We start from the raw sequence: 20,727 nt of genomic DNA, 5'->3' as shown, positions 1-20,727 counted from the left end.
AGCCAGACAGCATGTTGAATAGCTTCGGGCCAAAGGTTTTCGGGAATCTTAGAAGTCCGTAACAACTCGGTACCCTTTTCGGAAATGATCTTGGAGACTTGTCCAGAGATGGAAGTCTCTTGAACCATAGGCGCGGCCTTTTCACGAATCGTACGGTTTGTTCTCTCTGCAACACCATTCTGGTAATGGGCGTATGGCTCGATAGGTTCTCGCGCGATGGAATGAGAGTGGCACCATTTGCCAATCGGTCCCCTTTCAAATTCGTTGTCAAAGCGACAGCACCGGATGGTAATATTGAAAACCTTCTGGATCAATTTGACCAGCGACTTGAAGACTTCGAAGAGCTGATACTTTTTATCAAATCGTGCGCTCCATGTATATCGCGTACAGTCGTCGGTGATGAACAAGAAGTACCTAGTTCCATCAAATCCTTCGATTGGGTATGGTCCCCACACGTCCATATGAACCATCGCTCCTGGTTGTTGAGCATGTCGCGAGGCAGGATCGCGTGGAATCTTGACCAGGGCCCGTGTCGTCGCACATACAGGGCAAACGGCCTTGAGCTTGGCTTTAATTTGTTTCTCGGTGATCTCCATCCCAGTTGAGCTACGCAGCAGATTCAGCATGTTTTGAAAGCCTAGGTGCCCCAACCTCCGATGCCATTTCCATACAGGATCATCAAAGTCCACTGTGGCTGCGATGACGCCACCCGTCATATCATCATTGGGAAGTTTTGTGGCGTCGAGGTGATATAGACCATTGCCGAAGATGGCATGTCCGATCATATGTCCGGCATCATTCATCCATGTCATATATTGCTCATTGTAGATGCCGGTTACTTTTGCCTTTCGAGTGAACATCCCTCCCGAAAATAGGTTGCATTTGCCTCGAGGAGCATAAGCAACTTCCGAAAGCGATACTTTCACTAGAAACCCATCAGGGCTTTTTAGGACAAGATTGACAACTCCCGTTCCTTCAATTTCGAGGGTAGTGGACCCGTCTGCGGTGCTGATTTTTAAATTGGATGAGCGGAAAGTATCTTTCTTAAACCATTTCATGTCATTAACGATATGCATGTTCGCTCCTGTGTCCGCTAGCCATGTGTCTGTTGTACAGAAACTGCCTGCCAAGAAAGCTCCTAATACAGGTTTAGAGAAATCCAACGTCATGGGTACTGGGTCCCCCATATCAACTCCCCCTGATCTCCGCAACTTGATGCAAGAGATAGCTCTATGCATCCAGAGCATCAGTCCGGATATATGAGTCTTTGGAATCGGGGAGATCCATTTCTGCGACACCGCCCATGCCATTGGTGATAACAGCCCTGTTGGTGGTGTTGGTGAACTTTTCTTTGAGAGATCGTGGAATTTTCTCGGGGTTCTTAACCCAGCAATATTCCTCGGTATGGCCAGTCTTGCCACAGCCAGAATGGGTGCACTTGAGGTGACTTCTGTCCTCCCGTCTAGGCCTGTAACGAGTATTGTTGTCCGTGTTCATGATGCCGTTGCTGCTGATTGCATCTCTCTTGACCTTTTCCCTGATCTTTCTCTCTTCTTTAATTTGAAGCTGGTGCATTTCTTCAACATGCATGCGTTCAAAAAGATAGTCCAGATCAGGAGAATCGTCAGGGTTGATCGACCTAATCCAGTCATACTTCTCTTTGAAACCGCGATAGCTGGGAGGAAGGCCATGAAGAAGAGCCGTTGCGAACATGTCGTCAGTCATATCACACTTGACTGTCTTGAGATCAGCTTTGACCTGGCGGACTTGATTGGTGTAGTCGGTCACAGATGCGCAGTGATCCAGCTTGAGATCGTTCAATCGATTCAACAGAATATCGCGCGCACGTTCATTTGTGACCGCATATCGCTTCTTGATAAAATCGTAAGCTTCTTTGGCGTCCGAGCAATCCTCGGTCTCGATTTTGATGCCGTCAGAAATCCATTTGTCAAGTAGCTTGTTTGCCATCTTCATCTTCTCTTTCGCAACTTTATGATCATTGTAATCAATTTGCCATCGGAGTGTGTTGTTTGTTGTCAATACAACTGCCTGGCCATCATCCGTCTCGTTTTCGTCATCGGTTGTCGGACTTAAACTTTTCTTGATCCGAGTAGACCGACGGGTTTCGGTGTCAAGGACTTTCACAAAGTATTCGTCCTTGTTGGGCTTGGGTGGGACGACTTCTTCGCCCGTGAGAAATTCAAGCACATCATTTGCTCTGGCTGCTCGCTCAAACTCGCGTTTCCAACTGATGAAGTTGGTCTTGCCTTTGAGCCGGCGATCTGGTTTAACTTCATCCATCTTGGATGATGTCGTATCTGGTGCCCGGAATTGGGCGTCTGGGGTCTGGTTTCTGTTGATCACTGATCACTTGTGTCAATCCAAAGGCTAGCTTTTAGAAGAGAGGCTCATAACCAGTTGAACCCTGGATTGAGGTACAAGTGTGATATTGATCTATATTGAGAGATCCAGCTATTTGTAGTTGCAGCAGCTCATCTCCCTGCTGCCTAGCGGAGTGTCTGCCTAACAGGCAGCCACTCCTATAGATCTATATGCATCACGTGACCTGGGATCCAACTCGCAAAGCGATATACAGGCTACAGCAACTATCTAAATACATCTTGATTGATCCCTGAGATTGATCCAAACTGCCTGAACGGTGAACTTTGAGCCTCACCTGGTAAGGCCTGTCGTGGCCTTGTTGCCATTTGCGATATTAGGCTGCCCTCATGGCGCGGCTATGAGAAATATGCGAATGAGACGGACAGCAAGTGTCCGATTTTGGCTGCATCTCTGTTAGGAACCGCGAGAACGCGGGCAAAGCCGAAGCTAAGAATATGGATAGTGACTGTGTTGCAGACGCGTTTTTGTTCCGAACTCGCTTAGTCGCGCGTTGGCTTGGCTGATTCTCGAACTGGAAAGGTGACGGTTTGTTGTGAAAACGGCGGTGAAGATCTTCGATTGTGAGTGTAGATTTGGCGGGAGTGATAGGTTCTTGCGTTGGAGGAGTCGATTCTGGTGCGGGTACGATAGAATGCTGGAGGACAGAAGCATAGGTTGTCTGTTGGTTTTGGGACGAGGAGGTAATAGGCGGTATCGTTTGAGGAGGCTTGGGAGTGTAGGTTGGTGGAACTGTTTGTGGTTCTAGATCGGTTGTAGCAGAGGGTGGTTGAGTGTAGGAGTCGATGTTAGTGTTCGAAGGTTTTTCTATAGCAGCGGGCACTGTTGGGGTTGATTGGGTTGGTGTCTGTGTGCTAGCGTTGGTGAAGGTTTTCTTGGGAGGTGTGCTATTCGAAGAAGAAGGGTGGCGAGGAGTTGACTGTCTAGGGTGTGGGGTTGCGTTGGTTGAGAGGGTAGGTGTGCTGGCAGTTTCGCGGTGTTGTTTCAAGTCGCTGTAGATGACCTGCCATAAGCAGTCTACTGCATGTGGTAACTGTGCCTCTTGGAAAGGTACTCCTTCGAAGCTGTTTAGGCGTTGGAAACGTTGACAAGCAAAGCACAAGGCCAGCCCAGCGGAGCTTCCATATGGTTGGTAGTGAAAGCCATTTTGGGCCAGTTGGAGCGGGGTGACGCCATTGAGCAATTGTCCTTGGAACGACAGAGCTCTGGCAGTGATGGTTGAATAGGCGGTTGAGATAAGGAATTTTTCGGTACGTTGTGGGGTAGGTTGATCGGGTGGAGTGGCAGGGTTCGCGGATTCAGGGGTATGAGGGTGGCGGCGATTGCGCAGAGGGGTTTTGCCCGCCTTGGGGCTTGGAAGTTGAGGACTCATCCAAAGGGTATTCCGGGACCTCCTTTCGGTGGTGATTACAGTCGCCGCCTTGTACAGTAGTGACCGCTTCCCGGTGGATACAGTACTTCCCCTTTCGGTACAGTATGGATGATATCATTTACCCTGACCTCTCGCAATTAAGCGATATACAGGCTACCACTATTGTGTAAATACATGATTGTGTGTTCCAATGAGATTGTTCCAAAACTTCCTGAACGGTGAACTTTGAGCCTCACCTGGTAAGGCCTGTCGTGGCCTTTCTGCCGTTTGCGGTATTAGGCTGCCCTCATGGCGCGGCTGCGGGAAATATACGAGTGAGACGGACCGCAAGCGTCCGATTTCCGCTGCATCTCTGTTAGGAACCGCGAGAACGCGGGTAAAGCAGAGGCTAAGAATCTGGACAGTGATTGTGAGACAGATGCGGGTTTTTTCCGAGTTCGTTTGATTGAGCGTTGGCTTGTCTTATTCTCGAGCTGGAACGGTGACGGTTTATTGTGAAAACGGAGGTGAAGATCTTCAATTGTGAGTATGGGGTTGGCGGGAAGAAAAGGTTCTTGCACTGGAGGAGTCGGTTGCGGTATGGATGTGACAGGTCGCTGGAGGACGGAAGCATAGGTTGTTTGTTGGTTTTGGGACGAGGAAGTGATGGGCGGTATCGTTTGATGAGGCTGGGGAGATTGGGCTGTTGGAGGTTGTTGAGGCTCTGGGTCTATTATGGCGGGTAGCGGATTGGAACGGCAGTCTAGGTTGGTGTTTTTTGTACTGGAGTCGTCTGTAGTTTGTGTACTGGAATCGGCGGTAGGAGTTGACCGTTTAGGGGAGGAGAATGCGGTGGTTGAGGAGGGGGTTTGTTGTGAGTTCCGAGGTGGTGTTTCAAATCGCACGAGATTATCTGCCATATGCAGTCTTCCTCGTGTAGCTGTTGCACTTCCTCGAACGGGGTGCATTGGAAGGTGGATAAGTGCTTGGTCGATTGGCAGGCAAAACAGCATGCCACATTGCTGACTCCTGAAGGTCGGTAATAGAAGCCATTCTGGGCCAGTTGGAGCGGAGTGGCCCCAGCAAGCACTATTCCTTTGAACGAACGAGCTCGGGCTGTGATGGTGGAGTAATCGTAGGTGATTGAGACGAGAAAGTAATCCTCCTCATCGTGAGAATCATCCTCGACGTGAGAATCGTCCTCATCATGAGAATCATCCTCGGCGAGAGAAAAGTCCTCAACGTTGGGGTATTCGGGTGAGATTGTGGGGTTTGCGGCTTCGGGGGTGGGAGATGTGCGACGGGTTGGGGGGTTTGGAAGCTGGGGGTTCAGCCCCACCCGCTGGCTTCTCGTGGTCATCCCCATGGTCGAATCCTCCGTACTGTACAGTCCAATTGCTACAGTAGCGACTCTGGTCCTACAGTCGATCCTGATATGTACAGTGCCGACCGTTGCTTTCGGTACAGTAGCGACCGCTTTCGCCTTCCATGTCGGACTACACAGAGGAGCTCTTTCAAACCCTAATCACATGACACGCTAATCTATATGGAGATAGCGCGTAAATAAGACGTTTTGTACCTAACCAGGTAATAAATACCAAGATCTTAAAATACCAGTATGGCAGATACAAGAGTCTAGAACTAGACGGCCGGGACTGGAAGTAGTGATGGTGTAATAACGAAATTGGCCAACTCATTACGAAATCTTGAAATTTCAATTTTTTTTCCTCCTTTCAATTACATTTCAAGGGGCTTCAGCTTGATGAGTCATCATTAACGGTGAAAGCTTTCAGCCAATAGGAGCCCGCGATAAAAGGTTCTGCCGTCTCATCTCTGTCTAGAATATTTGCTGTAACTCCTAGCAACAGCTGCACAAATATATATCCATAATATGTCCGGGATGCTCTCACCCCTTCGTAGTTACATGTTCTCGGAAATGGCCGACAACTCTTCTGACAAGGTCTCTTACACCGAGCTAGAACTTCAAAGGTGCTTTGAAATCATACAGGGGAATAAAAAGGTAAGGACTGACTCGCTAAATCCAACCTGTACTCCCCTAGCTATGGCTAGGTGCCCCAAGCAAAATGCCTCGGATGCTTTAAAATTCGCGCCAAAAACACGACTCGTCAGAGTGAGCACGTTAATAAATGCATCAAAGCACAGGCTCTGATGGATCCTGAGACCGCCACGGGGAAGAAACAGAAACTGCTAAGTTTTTCTACTTCTCAGCCATCCCGGGGTATTGATCAGCTAATAGCCCAGGTCTGCTTTACTGGAGCCAGGCCATTTAATCTCTTTGATCAGCAAGAGATGCGTGACCTCATCTATGCGTTAAGTCCAACGTATCAAATCCCTTCTCGACACCGAATCGCCGATGATCTGCTGGATGAAGCATACCATGGACTACAGCAGGAGGTGCTTAAGGAGCTGCGAAGAACCCAGTTCCTGAATGTGACGGTGGATGAGACCACTAACATCCGATCTCAGCGGGTGATTGTGATGACTATAACAACGCCGACGAAGTCGTGGTTTATTCATCTTAATGACATGGAAGACAAGACTCTTGATGCTCCTGCTATTAGTAGTTGGATCTTAAACAGGCTCCAAGGCATCCTATTACAGCTAGACAAAGTCGTTGACTGGAATAGGATCAATTCTATTTCGACAGACACATGTCATGTCATGAAATCAGTCTGGGAGAAACTGGAGGCAACCCCAGAACTCAGACACTGCTTTATGATTCCCTGTGACTCTCACGGCCTACAGCTAATTATGAAGGATATCGTTGATCCTAAGTCCTCAAAGGTTCCACGGGCGAAAGAGGTGTTTAGGTCTGCCCTTGAAGTTGTTGTCTTCTTCCACCACTCACCACTTGAGTACGCAAGGATGCAAGCAAAGCAGATTGAGAAGTGGGGCCATAGAAAGGCGCTTATTGCGTCGGTCATTACACGATGGGGAACGCAATATAATATGCTGTCATCACTTCATGATTGCCAAGAAGCCATCTGCAAGTGGACTCTCGCAACTCCTGCTGCTTCGACTACAAGGGGGGAGGGAGATCGTTCGGACTGCTAACTCTCATTCTTTCTGGTGGCAACTAAAGGAGTTGATCAAGATACTTAAGCCTCTGCATATAGCCCAGAAGGAATCGGAAGCTCGGAACTCGTCAATCATGGAGGTAACGCAACGGTGGTTATATCTCCATGAAAGTCTGCGAACGCTGGCTTCCCAAACATCCCTCAAGGATGACTTTTTATCATATCTGGATGGCATAGGCTGGCAAAGTCGTATAACGCGTCAGCTAGAGCCTATTCACTGGGTAGCTTATCATCTTGACCCTGCTAGAGTCCCTGGAAAAGTTGACGAGAGCTCTCGATATCACATTGAAGGTGTTCTACGGCCTCTTCAAAACGAAGATAAAAGCTCGTCTGCTTGGCACGAATTTCTGTCGTTTCGGCAGAAGACAGGTGCATTTTATAATGCTTCTTGCTGGAAGGCTAACTGTCCATCTCTCTTTTGGCTTGAAGCCGTAAGTCGAAGCTTTCAACTAGAGAGAAAAAATACTTATCATTAAGATCCATTTATAGGCGGACTTTGCTCCTATTCTTGCTCCTTTTGCCCGTCGTCTTTGCAACACTGTGGCGAATTCCGCAGCAGCGGAGAGAGCCTTTTCACAAATGAACCTTCAGCACACAAAAGTCCGGAATCGGCTCGAGCCTCACCGCGTTGAAAAGTTGCTCTTTGTCCAGATCAATAAACGACAATTCCGGACAGAACAGCCTCCTAAAATCACCCAAGAGTTCCTTCTTGAGGAAGAAGACAACGAAATAGAGAGGGTTTTGCAGCGTAAGCAGGTGCAGGACCATCTATCAGAGGGTTCTGTGACTTCGGATACTTCATCGAATCCCGCATCTAGTCCTACGCCAAGTCCTACGCCTGGTGTAGGGTCGAATGTCGTGTCAACTTTAGACATAAATCCCGACTTGAATCCCGAGCCAGAACCTGAATCAAATTCGGAACAAGATCCAGAACCAACTTCTGCACCGAATTCTGCACCGACTTCTGCGCTAGTTTCCGCGTTGAATTCTGCGTTGAATTCAGCTTCAGGTTCTGCGAATCCTGCCCTGGTTTCTGCGTTGAATTCGAGGCTTAACTCTTTGCTTAAGCCAAATTCGGAGCCTCTCCCGAGTCCTCCAACGACATCTACGCCAAATTCAGCTCATCCCATACGCCCGAGCTCGATCAGAACCAGTACTGATAGAACAGTTGAGGTTGGCAACACTAAAGGGAAGAAGCGTTTATCTGAATGGCCTCAAGGAGTTGCAGAGCATTGCGAGCAGCCAGCTCAACGGCGGGGTGTAAATAAAGGCTGATGTCGATTTCACGCCCTCCGCATTTAGGGTTCTGATTGGTAGCAAATAAAATAAACCCTACCGTTTACGGAATAGCTCGATTTCAAGATTTCAAGGCCCATTTCAAATTTCATTTCAAGAGGCCAAATTACAGAAATTTCGAAATATTGAAATTACATTTTGCCTTCCCTAGTTACAAAAGTTCACGCAAACGCAACAAACAGCCCAAACATGGGAAAATCTGAAGTTACTGAACAACCTTCGACTTAAGAACATGTGTATATGAACTCATGCGATGTGATATCCGCTCATGTCCATATAAGTCTGACTAGTGCTGGGAGGACCCGAAGGACAAAAAGCATTACAAAATCAGGACTCACATCTAGAACGACTTATCGACTATGTCGATGAACGTGGCATCCTAGACGCCATGACGATGTTCCCGGTGATATTCGTCGAGACCCAACTCTAGAGAGCCTGGCAGGAGGGAAGCGGAACAAGGTTGGTAAAAAAAATTTAGCTTGGCTGGGGTAAAACTCATCTCTTTCGAGGCGTAGGGCTTCGCCCCGATGATTTCTCATTCTTAGAATGGGGCGAGGGTATTTCGCAGGCAACAATTTCACACCCGCGAGTCAGTCACCTAAATCGCCTGACCCAGAGTTACAGCGACAAATGGATTTGAGTGTTTCAGTAGATGTCAGAATTGTTACCAGACGTTGTGAAGGACATCTATGTGTGTTGTTGTCACGCTTTGCATGGCTACGACGGTGATATGTCGCAGACGGATTTACTGACGTTTGTCTGGATTATGAGTGCTATGAACGAGGATGACTTGTTCATTCCCTTCCCAAATTATGAAAGGATTAATGGGACAAGCATGGCTCTAGAGTTTTCTCGATGGCTAAGGGCAATGGTATTTAAATTCGCGTATATGTTGATAGATGTTAATGCATCTCCAATTGGCCAGATACAGCACAGATCGCGTTCTGAGTTGACGCTGCGAGAGACACACCCCCATTTCGCGCCAAGCCTCGATCTCATTGGTCTGGTACTTGTCAATGCACCTGGTGCGTGTCCTCACGTGTTATACTTTCTATGTTCCTGTTTTTTCTTTCTTATTCCTAGGTTCATCCTAGTTCTATCGCCCTATTATCTCTTCCGTTCCTTATTGGCTCCTTGTTTTATTGCTATTGGTTCGCTCTAGCTATTCGCCTCTTTGTTTCATTAAATTGCGTTTCCCCTACCTAGCCTGTCAAATATTTCACAGACCCTATCGTATGGTAAAAAGGAAGTTCCTTCAATCTGCAGCCTCGTCTACATGTGCTTGCTACCTAATACAATTTCCTGCTACTTTAACAGTCGTCCATTCCACTCTTATGGAGTCCCCAGCTTCGAATACCGTGCTATGCTCTAGCTGCTCGCGACGACCTACCCAGTCACCTCTATATAAGACGTGTCCTGCCTGCCGCCAAAAGGCCCACCGACAAAGACTCCGTCGTCGTTTGCTTGCTACTGGTACTGGTGAGGTACCGACCTCCCTTTCTACTGTACAATCTCTGCCACCGTCTACAACTTTGCATTCACCTATACAACGTACGGTCTGCTCGGCTTGCGCCCGACCCTGGCAGTCTCCCCGGTTTAAAACATGTGATCGCTGTCGCCAATGGAAACACAATTATCGCCGGCGAGCTACCGTAACGCAAACGCTCTCTTCTACGTCGCTTGCTGATGCCTCTCAAGACGGCCTTTCTGCTTCCAATATATTTCGCCCTGATGGGACACCCCACTCTTTGCCGGTGGCAGACGGCACTAGGCAAAAAGTGATCCAAACTCCGCCGCCCCGTGACGCTGTGGGTCAGGCCATCAATTTGTTGTGTGATGAGTACGACCGTCATGCTGTTGGTTCCCAATCATTCCCTCCGGATATAGAATATACGGGAAGCATTGATGTATGTGACAGGCTAGGTAGGGGAAACGCAATTTAAGGAAACAAAGAGACAAATAGTTAGAGCGAACCAATAGCAATAAATCGACACCTCACAAGTACCAGTGGCAAGCAAATGAAGGCTGAGTTGACGCTGCGAGAGAAACACCCTAATGAAATCGCGCCAAGCCTCGCTCTCATTGGTCTGCTCTGCATTTATCCCAGTTTATACCAATACGGGCTGTCGAGGTCGATACGTAGCTAACTTCCACACCAATACATGTATCTAAAGGATATGGACCTACAGGCAATCCTTCGTCTGTTTGGGCCCACGTTTTGTTTACACGCCAAATAGCCAGTCGTGGCCGTCTCCTAGTTAAAAATTCTTTGATATGACAGAGTAGAGTTGTGATCTTCTATGTAACAAGAGACAGCCTAGCCATATCTGCTAGTGGTAGCATATGATACCATGGATTATGAATGGAGCTTTTTCAGCTAACGAAATATTGACAAAAAGTCCCTGTCTTAGCCCTTTCGAAACTACAGTGAGCTCAATGCAGCGGAGCAACTGCCAATACCATCATTTGGTCCCGTTTCACATCCCCCATTGAGGACGCGTCACGCATGAACGTGGTCATCGAAATTATGAAGCCCGTGGATTGATTGAGGGTTCCCAAGTGTCGTATTGACGACGGATTGGAGACAACCTCTTCCCCTTCAGGTCTAGAGGGCGTGAACATCGCAGTAAAAAGGGGTGGTCGGGATATGTGATCACGGAAAATTGGCTTCTCCCTTTAGGTGACCCTGCATGCATAGAGCGTAAAGGTCTGAGGCTGAATTTGCTCCAAGGGTGTTCCGAAGGAGTCGGTGGTGCTGGGTCTTTCAGATTGAGTGTATATTGTTTCCGTCTCAAAATACTAGCGAGCTTTCTGCGTTGTAGGAATCCGACGCGGCTAACCGTGGCAGTGTCATCTGTAGTCTCGAAGCCATGTATCTCATGAGAAGCCTCACATTGACGTCCGCCACTGTATCGTCTTCAAAGCCAAGTCAAGAAGCGACGTCTTTTTTATGATAAGTTCGTCGGACGCAAAGTAAGCAACCAGGATTCGAGCTTTCTTGGTTCCGAACGAGTTCAATAATCATCACAGGAACCGTCACAGTTGATCGTGGCTGTTCATTGTGCACTAGGCTTGTGATGGTCACTGCGGGGATGGCGAGCCCACTGATAGTGTGAGAATATTCGGGCTTGTCACCGAGGTTCCGATCGTTGAAGGCGTAGGCATACTTGAGGGCCAGAAATCACACAAAATTCCGGATAAATATCTCGTCGATCGTCTCTGGAAAAGCTCGCTAGTACAAACGGTAAGGTCAGCCCTCGCTGTATCAAATATTCCATATACCGTTATTCCACATTTACACTCACCTCCTTCACCAGTTAGTGGTAGATTGCGACCATCGGTATCTGTTCGAACTAGGTTGCTTGGTATCGGTAAAATTTTGGTAACCACCACGAAGGTGAGGTCCGCAACCCTTCCGCCTGCCTTTAAATCCTGGTCACGTCGCTCTCCTTGGGTGATTGGCAGACTTTGGTATGTAGACCGAGGTTGGCGTCGGGATGGGGCACTGGAATGGCACCTTCGCAAGCTTTGAAGAAGTTAGAACACTGGATTTGGAGCTTGAAATACTTAGCGGCATCAATCCATTCGAGCCAATCGCTCGGGCGAGTGTCATGGACGCGCGCTGTGCATTCAAAGGCTGCCTCGCGTGCAGAAAGTCTGCCATCCTGGCTATTTCGAGTAAAAGCGCCCATGACCATGTTGCCAGCTTGTCTGACGACTTGACAAATAAGGATGAAAGAATAATAGGCTGATGATCCAGACATTGGTTGGAGATCAAACGGCGAATGCAGCCTTGTGGCACCCACACGTGATGAGTCCGGCGCTTGAGGAATCAGGCCTCCATTCATATTACTTCCGATTATTTCCCATAGATACTGGATATGCCTGAATCAAACATTTGATCTACTTGAAATACTTCAAGAATTGATGGTGGGACATTTCTTGTTCGAATCCAGCGCTGTAAGTGGGGCGCTGGGAAAGAAAGCTGGAGTATCCAAGGGGTAAACTGTTTTCGAATTCTACTGTGCCCCCAAAAAGAATGACGAATTATACTAGGGACTGAGTATCTGCTTTTCCACTTCTCCCCTTTATTTATTTATTTATTTATTTATTTATTTATTTATTTATTTATTTATTTATTTATTTATTTATTTATTTATTTATTTATTTTATTTTATTTTTTTCCCAACCCCTTCTTGGTGAAGACTCTCTAATACCATACTGATAACCTGATCCGCGATCCATTTGTAGCAAAGCGAACAGCGCTAGGGCTTGGCTGGTGATATCGCCTAAGGCGGGCGTGAATATACAGACGAAGTTGGTCGATTTTTTTTCCGTCTTCTCACCCACACCACGAGTATCAGAAAAATAAACCCGCCCGATGCGACACTGCCGACAGCGACACCAACGCTGGTGATGGTCACGTGGTGTTGGGCAGCGGAGCCATCTGATGTTGAAGATGACGGTGAAAGAGTGTTTTCACCTCTAGGAGACTCCTGGAGAGGTAGACTCGCACTACATGTATATTTCGTACTAGTAGGATGAGAAGATCCAGGATTGGAACCGGTGACGAATGCTCCTGTGAAACTGCTGTGGGTGATACTGTTCAGCTAACATGGATTTTGGTCTTTTGGGCACGGGAAATACCTTAGAGAAGCGTAGGTGGAATCTACTGTAGTTGGTTCTTGATATGGGGTCGGTTGCGAGGGTTGAAAGTTCTTGGTGCCGGGGTTCAACGCCGTGGCTGTTTTTTTCCCATTCACGGTGCTTGTATGTCTTGTTGAAAGGGATTCTTCCCCTTCACTACTCGTCGCGAGCAACGTTGCAGAGGATTGGACCGTGTAATAGGGACCTGAAATGCTTGTTGTAGGGTTAGTGATCACAATATACACAGTTCCAACTTGTCCGGGAGACACGGTCTGAAGCTTTCTGATCTCGGATAAGTTGAGGTTCAATTCTCTAAACGGCGTGACTGTTTTATGGGCAGAGAGGGTGTAGAGGTCACTGGAGGAGTCATTCCTTGATCAAGACCGCGCGCGGATGATGAGGAGTTGCTCTTGGGCTGACTCGTTGTGGATGCAGGATTTGAAAGAATATTTACTGAAGCACTCAATTCTTGATGGGAACTGAATGTTGGCTGTGAGGTGGCGCTGGCTAAATGAAAGATAGGCGTTGGTCGCGAGTCTTCCTCGGCCAATGTTGACCCGCGCCGATATGACCGCGAGGTCGTCTGATGGGTTGAAAAGAGATTTCCGTGTCTCGATGGTGAAACCTGACGAGATGACGACGATTCATGACCCTCTGAGGATGTTGAGTCTCGCTGTGATGCCTGTGGCGTGCTTGAGGTAGATTCTAGACCTGTTTTATCTTGGAGCGACGTTGGCTCTTGTTGCGTGTGATAGTGTATGGAAGTAGAATTTGGTTGCCCTGACTGCGCCGCGCTTGATATATGGCTTGGTGGAGTGTAGTCATCTCCCGATATTGAGAGTTGCCTAACCAAGCTTGATACGGTTGAAATATAATCCTCTCGTGATACCGGAGTTTGCGTCGATGATTCTGATGCGCTCGCAATACTTTTGTGAGATTTCTTCAAGGATAATAGCGGTAATGCGGTACTCGGTTCAGACGTGGTCGCGTCTTGTGAGGACTGTAATGTGGCCGGACTGGGTTCGAGCCATGTCGAATATTGATGCGATTGCTGTGGCGCGGCATTTCCTTCCGACGTGGAGTCCTGTTGCAAGAAGTGTGATGCGGTCGACGTCGTTTTGATCGATGTCAAAGCTAGTTCCGATGGCTGTAGCGCGGCTTTGGTTTTAGTCGTGAATTCTTGTTGTAGTGGTAGTGACGCGGTCGGAGTGGTTTCGAGCGATGTCAAAGCTAGTCGCGATGACTGTAGGGCAGCATTACCTTTAGCCGCGAGCCCCTGTTGGAACTGTGACGCAGTCGAGGTGGTTTCGAGCGATGTATAATGTACTTGCGATGGCTGTAACGCGTCATTGTGTCTATAGGTCGATTGATGTTGCAACGGCAGCGACACTTGGTTCTGAATTTGGGATCTAGGGGTGGAATCTGGAGAACTTGCGGGCTGCATATAAAGTAGAAGATGCGCTGGATTCGATGTAAGGGACATACTGAGGGATGTTGCAAGGTGACTGAGTCCGTCTCTTCGATCAAAGCGGAACAACCGAGACCCATCGTTTGAGATATATATATACAACATTAGATGCTCGACCTTAACAACACTCTGCCTAGTTCGAAAGGCAGATGATGTAAGTTTCTAGGCCCTCTAAATGGCGGTTCGTCCCCCGCTTCTACTACTAATAATAACATAGACCTTTGGGGTAGGAATATGCTTTGGATATGACGGTGGTCTTGCTATAGCGTTGCCTTAAATCTAAGAGGATGGCTAGCTCTTACGTAGAATCCTAGTAATAACACACCAGTGTTTTGTTATCCAAGTGTACCACGAATGCTTTGCAGGTCTTTGTCACGAACCCGAGGGCTCTCATGTAATACCGAGCGTAACCTATAGTACAGCATGTGACAATAGTGGACGGAGCACCAACCCTAGCAAATCGGTTTCTTAGCCACCTTTGCTTCTGAGTTTTCCATTATCGCCAGACGCGTTAGTACTTTGATCCATTTGGACATCCTACCGATCAAGACGGGACATGCATATCAAGGGATCTCGGTCACCTGGATATATATGACTATTTGCCGCATGTGTCTCTAGTACAGGTCGTAAATGAATGGACCTAAGGGCGTCTTTTCGATGGCTTAGGAGTCAGTCGATGTATCTGTTCACCGGAGGTAATTCACCTAAAGGCCCGGTTTCTCCAACCGAACTCGGTGTCCACAGAATGAATGCATCGCAGCATTCTTTAGTCCCCACCATTTTGGAAGCCGCATTGCTGTTCAAAAGTGATACATGTGACCATTCTGAACGAAATGTTCTGGCTGTAAAGGTTACTCAGTCAGGCTCTTCGCTCGTCCATCACTCAGCAAATCGATCCACCGTCCCTAGTTCTACCGTGAGCATCACGTGACCCCCACCCCCCAAAAAAGCAAAAGAAAAATGCACCTGACTTTGCCTCTTCTGTTTTAGTACGAAGTGGGGACCCCAACAGGCCTATGACAGGTTCAATCTAAATGCGAGGATCGCGAATGGTATCGCTTTAGTCATACACTCGAAGATGTCCGTTTATAAACCAACGAGAAGAATTCAAAAGGGATTGGGAGCCCATGGTGTTGATTTTGAGGGTACGGACCAAATTTGGTAACCACCTAGGTAGTATGTCGGGCAGAGCCTAACTTGGCTGGGGGCAATCTCAAAGCCCCACCTTTCTTTTGAATCAAGCTCCACTCTGAACCTAGCCCGAATAGGCCTAGTACAGCAATCGTATTGGCATTCATCTTGTCAACGGGAATGTGATCATGTGATACCATAAATCAGTGACCATAGGTCAATTCTAGCAGAGTCAATAATAAGTCTCTGAGATATTTTTAATAATGAGCCCCGGTTATCCTACGAATCCCCGGGGGTAGTTGAAAAGCGAAAGGTAAACTCCATGGGAAAGCGATACACATTTACCCTACGCGAGCCTTACTGCATGCAAACAAGGCAAACATCATCATTTTCCTAGCTACAGTGACGCAGCAAATGTTTTAACACCCTTGGACAGACCGCTTTTGAGACCGCCTATTGTAAACCGAAGAGCAAGTTAATGTTAACTTACTTTTTAAACATTCTTGTCTCAGTAGGTGTTTTTTATAGAAGATATGATTCTATTCAATACACAAAGGCCAAGTGTTTTGTTAAAGAAACAAGTTAAAGGGTGTTGAAAAAAAATCCAATTTTTGACTGGCAGAATCTAAAAATTCAGAGGGGTGTTAAAACATTTGCTGCGTCACTGTAAGTACCTGAAATATTACATCATACACGTGATCTGATGAGGCTCGTCTGAGGAAGTGGGTCTACAATGCTCAGCCTTGACGGGGAGTACGGCAAGTCCCACGACAGAATACACTGCTAGGAATGAGACTTGAGGAAAGATCATATATTAGCACTTCATCTCACGGAACAGTAAAATCTGTCTAGGAATTAACCTGGGTGCAAGTAAACCTGGGTGCAAGTAAACCTGGGTGTAAGTAAACCTATAAGAAGTGCGGTATATCTTGTGATACCCATTTTATACATGAGAAAAATGAGTCTCCCTTCGTCCGTTCCGTTGATATGTATCAATGTCGCTGAAATTTGCGGATATGTACCATGGATTGGTGACACAAAGCGAGTGTCTTTGTGGTTGAAATTCGTCCGTTTCATAGACATGGTTGTTGACCGGCCGTTTCGACTTGTCGACGACGACCTCATCCCAGACATGGCATGCTGCGAAGCTATGTTGGATGCGCTCAGAGATTTAATAGGTTGGTTTCTATCGAGCCTGTGTTGCTGGCTTCTAATGTAATGTTTTAGGGCTTTTGGCAGATGATCATCCGGCAAAATGCCCAATAAAGTATATAGCTGTTACCGGACTTACTTTACGAGAAGTTGCGCGCCGTCTAGATGAGGAGCTGTCAACGTACGACTACTACGCTGGACCGGTGTGTTATTTAGCCGTTCTTTTAAAGTGATGGTATTTTAACGATTATCCCACGTCCATTGCATAGGAAAGCATAGATTGAGCATTATTGATTTTCATGGAGAGATGGTGAAACCTTGGAATGTCGGAAAGGACTTGTCTACTGTTGTCAATAGGTACTGTAGCACAATGATGATGTTTGCCTCGTTTGTATGCCGATCCTCAATGTTCCTGTCAAATAAGTTATTGCAATAGCGTCTTGGGGCCTGAATAGAAAAGTAATGCTTGGGGTGGAAGCTGATCCCGCTACCGACTGTACGGTGTACACTGTGATAACTTAGGGAACGATGCAGCAGAACGGCTGGCCAAGGATGTGGTAAGCCCGGGTAAAACACATCCCTTCCGCCCGTTGCTGACAAGGAAGAGGGCGCTCATTCGAGACATCATCCGCGCTCAGTAAGGACGGGAATGGAAAACATCTACCAAAGGCGGTCACCTGCGTATAATGGATAGCACTCTACCGGCGGCCTACACCAGAAAGCTGTATGGGATTTGCCCAGGGGCCAGGCGTACCTGCTGACATAGCTACGCACGGGCCATTATTGGTTATCCATCTATGCCAAGACCTTCGGCTTCTGCGACAATGATCAGTGCGTGTGCGGCGTAAGAAACAGTCACCCACGTGCTGGTAGAAAGCCCAAATCTGAGGGAAATTCGGCGGAACTTAAGGAGTGAATCTGGGGACGCGTTTAACAGCGTATCGAGTCTGCTGGGAGGCTCAAGTGAAGGTGAGAGAGGTAAACCAGATACCGTCTCGCGGGCTAGGACCGTCAAGGCCGTGATAGGCTTCGCTGAGGCGTCACAACGGTTCCAATGTCGCGCGCCATGAGGGCAGCCTAACGACGTGAGCGGCAACTAGGCCACGATAGGCCTTGACGAGGCTCCAAGTTCGTTTTCAGGAAGTGGGACATCATACATGTACATACACAGATATATATAGTTGCTGTAGCCTGTATATCGCTTTGCGAGTTGGATTCTGAACCATAACCCACTAGGCTGAGTGCGGATTCGTATTTTAGTCTAGCTGGGAAATCAACTTTGCGAGAGGGCGGGGTAAATGAAATCTACTACTACTACTGGTTTCTACCATCCCCAAATCTGGTCATTGATGTTAAGCCCCATTAGGTAACCGTATCATTTCCTGGTCAATATGAGCCAAGGTCGGGTCTCACAATGGCTTGAAGATACCTGGATGGGGGTGCTCAAGGCCGAGGAGAGTCCGCCGCAGTCCTTTGGATACTTGGTCCGACACTAGTGGGAGAGACCAGCGCAATCTATATGCAGAATTTTCGCCTGTCTTTATCACCAACCTATATCTCTGCCTTTTACGATACTGTGAGTGCAACACCGAGGGGTCCTTGGTATATATCTAACGAGCATGACTTCCTCTGCACTAGTATCTACTACAGCCCTAGCTCATTCACGAGCGACAGGCACATCCATGGCTTGGTCCCGGTATCCTGCTGTCCACGGCGTCGGGCAGAACATGTCTTTACATATATCAAACAAACATTTGGCTTAGACTGGATCAGCTGGCTAGAGCTTGATTTTACATTCACCGTGAAAAGCATCACAGGTAGGGCTCCGAAAGGAATATGATCATTCATGAATATTCATGAATATTTGCGAATATGAATAATATGAATTGCATAATATGAATATGAATAAGAGACTTATTCATATTGCATTATTCATGAATATTCATGAATGATCATATTTATTCATATACTGAGAGAGCATACATTACCGTTCATGTTGTTACGTCTCAATACAGGAACCCATTTTCATGTGCCTAAGACTCTATAACAAATGCGTTCACCATCTCTAAGATATTACATTCCCATAAATCTTAATATTATCACAATCACTTTTTTGGAACGCTATTTTTGATACTGTCCCTTCAGTAGCATAAGCCACCGCATAGTCTCCGCATTTAGACAGTGTCTCCTGAGCCCCAATACATCCCTGGCATTGCTGAACTCGCGTTCAATCCCTACCTCCGCTGATGGAATTGGCAGGTAATCTCGGGCTGCCTTTGCCATGAGTGGAAAGCTAAATACATTTGCCTTCCACCATTTGAGAACCCATTCCTCGTCTGCATCGTCAATCATATGGTGGGACCAACTCACCGGTGGCGCGTCTAGATATCTATCAATGTCTGAAAGAAGCGTCCGCTGTGATGGCTGTACTTTTCGCAGCGTCCTCCACATAGTCTCTGACATTCCCGGCGGGCGATCCACTACACACGACATGGACAACTCCTGCGGATACTCCCTCTTTAGGAACTCCCGCACTTGAGAGATGATCAGTCCCGCATCTTGCTCGCTCATCTGCGATCCAATCAAAGACGATTTAATACGCGGGTCTAGGACGGAAGCCACGTAGTAAAGAAGATTGGTGTCCATCTTCCTCGCAAACTTGTTCATCTTTTGGATTCCTCTTTCCACCGCATCCCGGATCTCAGTATCCACACCTTCAAAATCACCTTCGGCTTTTTGAACCTCGTCAAGGAGGTCATCTAGACTCCAATAGATAGGCAAGCTCTCAACAATCGTGGGACAAGATTTTGATACGGAGTTGGTGTGATCCCAGAATGGCTTAAGAACCTTCGCTACTTGTTGAAGAATCGACCATTCGTTCTCGTTTAGTTGAAGGGCGTGAACTTCTGGATGCATCCGAACAAATTGTCCAAGTTCCTTCTGTAGCCGAAGGGCGTCCGCTATCATGATATAGGTTGAGTTCCATCGAGTGTCAACATCGTAGCCCACTTGCTTGGCTGGTGACACATCTTTCCAATTTTGGCGGCGCTGTGGACTGCGGGCAACCCATAGGGTCAGCAGCCGGATCTTCATGATTGCTCCCTTCGTGCTGTGGGCAGAGGTGAATGTTGGGCTACTTTGTGTGGCCATGTCGTCCAGTATAACCTTCGCCTCTCGAGCTGAGCCGGCCCTCAGGGAAGCAAGTACGTCCCTGCAAATGAGATTTATGACGTGGGCAAGGCAAGGAATGAAGCTCTGCCGTCCACGAAACCGCATAAGAGGTCTGATGCGAAATTGGTCGTCTTTATCGTCATAGTTCTTGAGAAGCTCGGCGTGAAGACTGTCGCAGAGAGTTCCATTGTTGGCAGCATTATCCCCCGTAATTGTGAGGAGCTTTGGCGCGACGTCTAGTTCCTCGAGCATTCTAATCACAATTTCCGCAAGGTTCTCCCCAGAGTGCGGTCCACATATGTCAGTAAACTCCAGAAGCTCTTCCCGCTTCTCAAACTCGGGTGAGATCCAATGGCCAATGATGCCCATGATCGCTATCTGATTCTCCGATGTCCAAACATCAAGAGACAGCGCAAGCGTGCGACTACTACTGGCTAATTCTTCTTTCACGCAAGTCCGGTTTTTGCGAAATTCCTCCTTGATCCTGTTGAAGAGAGTGTCGGCCGTCTTGATGGGTAATATAGCCCCTGTCGCTTCAAAAAGTGCCCTAAATGCCGGATGCTCCACTACCGTAAACGGCTGTCTCGTTTGGACAACCCATTGTATCAGCATTTGTTCAAGGCCCGCCCTTTCTTTTGCAGGTGTCAAAAAACTGTCCAGGGTCGTTCCGATAGTTGACGATGACGTGATGTCTGATCCGGAACTGATGCGGTGCTTAGCCTGGAGATGGGCCAACAAATTCGAAGTGGAGCCATAGCGTGCCGAATCCCTGGATGACCAACTGCACTGCCTACAGACTAAGAGCCGATCCTTCTTTGGTGGCCCACCCTTTCGACGCCAGGTGTTGTCTAGCTCTGTGATCCAGAAATGCTCGAGGGTCCAGCTAGAATATGACTTGGCTTTTCGTCTCTTGTAAGTCGGTGGGCTACTCTGACTGCTAGTCAACCCTGATAGCGTGGGATCTAGCGGTGCGGGCGAAGACCTGGGAATGGGTAAGGACAGCACGGATGGGG

At 47.7% G+C, this 20,727-nt stretch overlaps 3 protein-coding genes across 3 annotated transcripts; 1 reads left to right on the top strand and 2 right to left on the bottom strand.

Annotated features, from left to right (window-relative positions):
• Nucleotides 1–1,230: 1,230 nt before the first annotated feature.
• N7446_010652 (uncharacterized protein) lies at nucleotides 1,231–2,301 on the bottom strand (the record flags this gene model as incomplete). The annotated part of the gene is made up of 1 exon (XM_058519395.1): nucleotides 1,231–2,301. The coding sequence occupies one exon, from the start codon at nucleotides 2,299–2,301 to the stop codon at nucleotides 1,231–1,233; it is 1,071 nt and encodes a 356-aa protein (XP_058368233.1).
• Nucleotides 2,302–6,061: 3,760 nt separating this feature from the next.
• On the top strand, nucleotides 6,062–8,009 carry N7446_010651 (uncharacterized protein; the record flags this gene model as incomplete). The annotated part of the gene is made up of 4 exons (XM_058519394.1): nucleotides 6,062–6,691; nucleotides 6,750–7,280; nucleotides 7,339–7,858; nucleotides 7,918–8,009. 4 exons carry the CDS (start codon nucleotides 6,062–6,064, stop codon nucleotides 8,007–8,009), a joined length of 1,773 nt encoding a protein of 590 aa, XP_058368232.1.
• Nucleotides 8,010–11,570: 3,561 nt separating this feature from the next.
• Nucleotides 11,571–11,843, bottom strand: N7446_010650 (uncharacterized protein; the record flags this gene model as incomplete). Its single annotated transcript, XM_058519393.1, has 1 exon — nucleotides 11,571–11,843. One exon carries the CDS (start codon nucleotides 11,841–11,843, stop codon nucleotides 11,571–11,573), a length of 273 nt encoding a protein of 90 aa, XP_058368231.1.
• Nucleotides 11,844–20,727: the final 8,884 nt, after the last annotated feature.

This window comes from Penicillium canescens (genome assembly GCF_028828765.1).
Source record: "Penicillium canescens strain IBT 15451 chromosome Unknown utg000007l_segment0_segment0, whole genome shotgun sequence".
NCBI lineage: Eukaryota > Fungi > Ascomycota > Eurotiomycetes > Eurotiales > Aspergillaceae > Penicillium > Penicillium canescens.
Note: the sequence above shows the minus strand (reverse complement) of the source record. Positions and strands in the feature narration are given on the sequence as shown.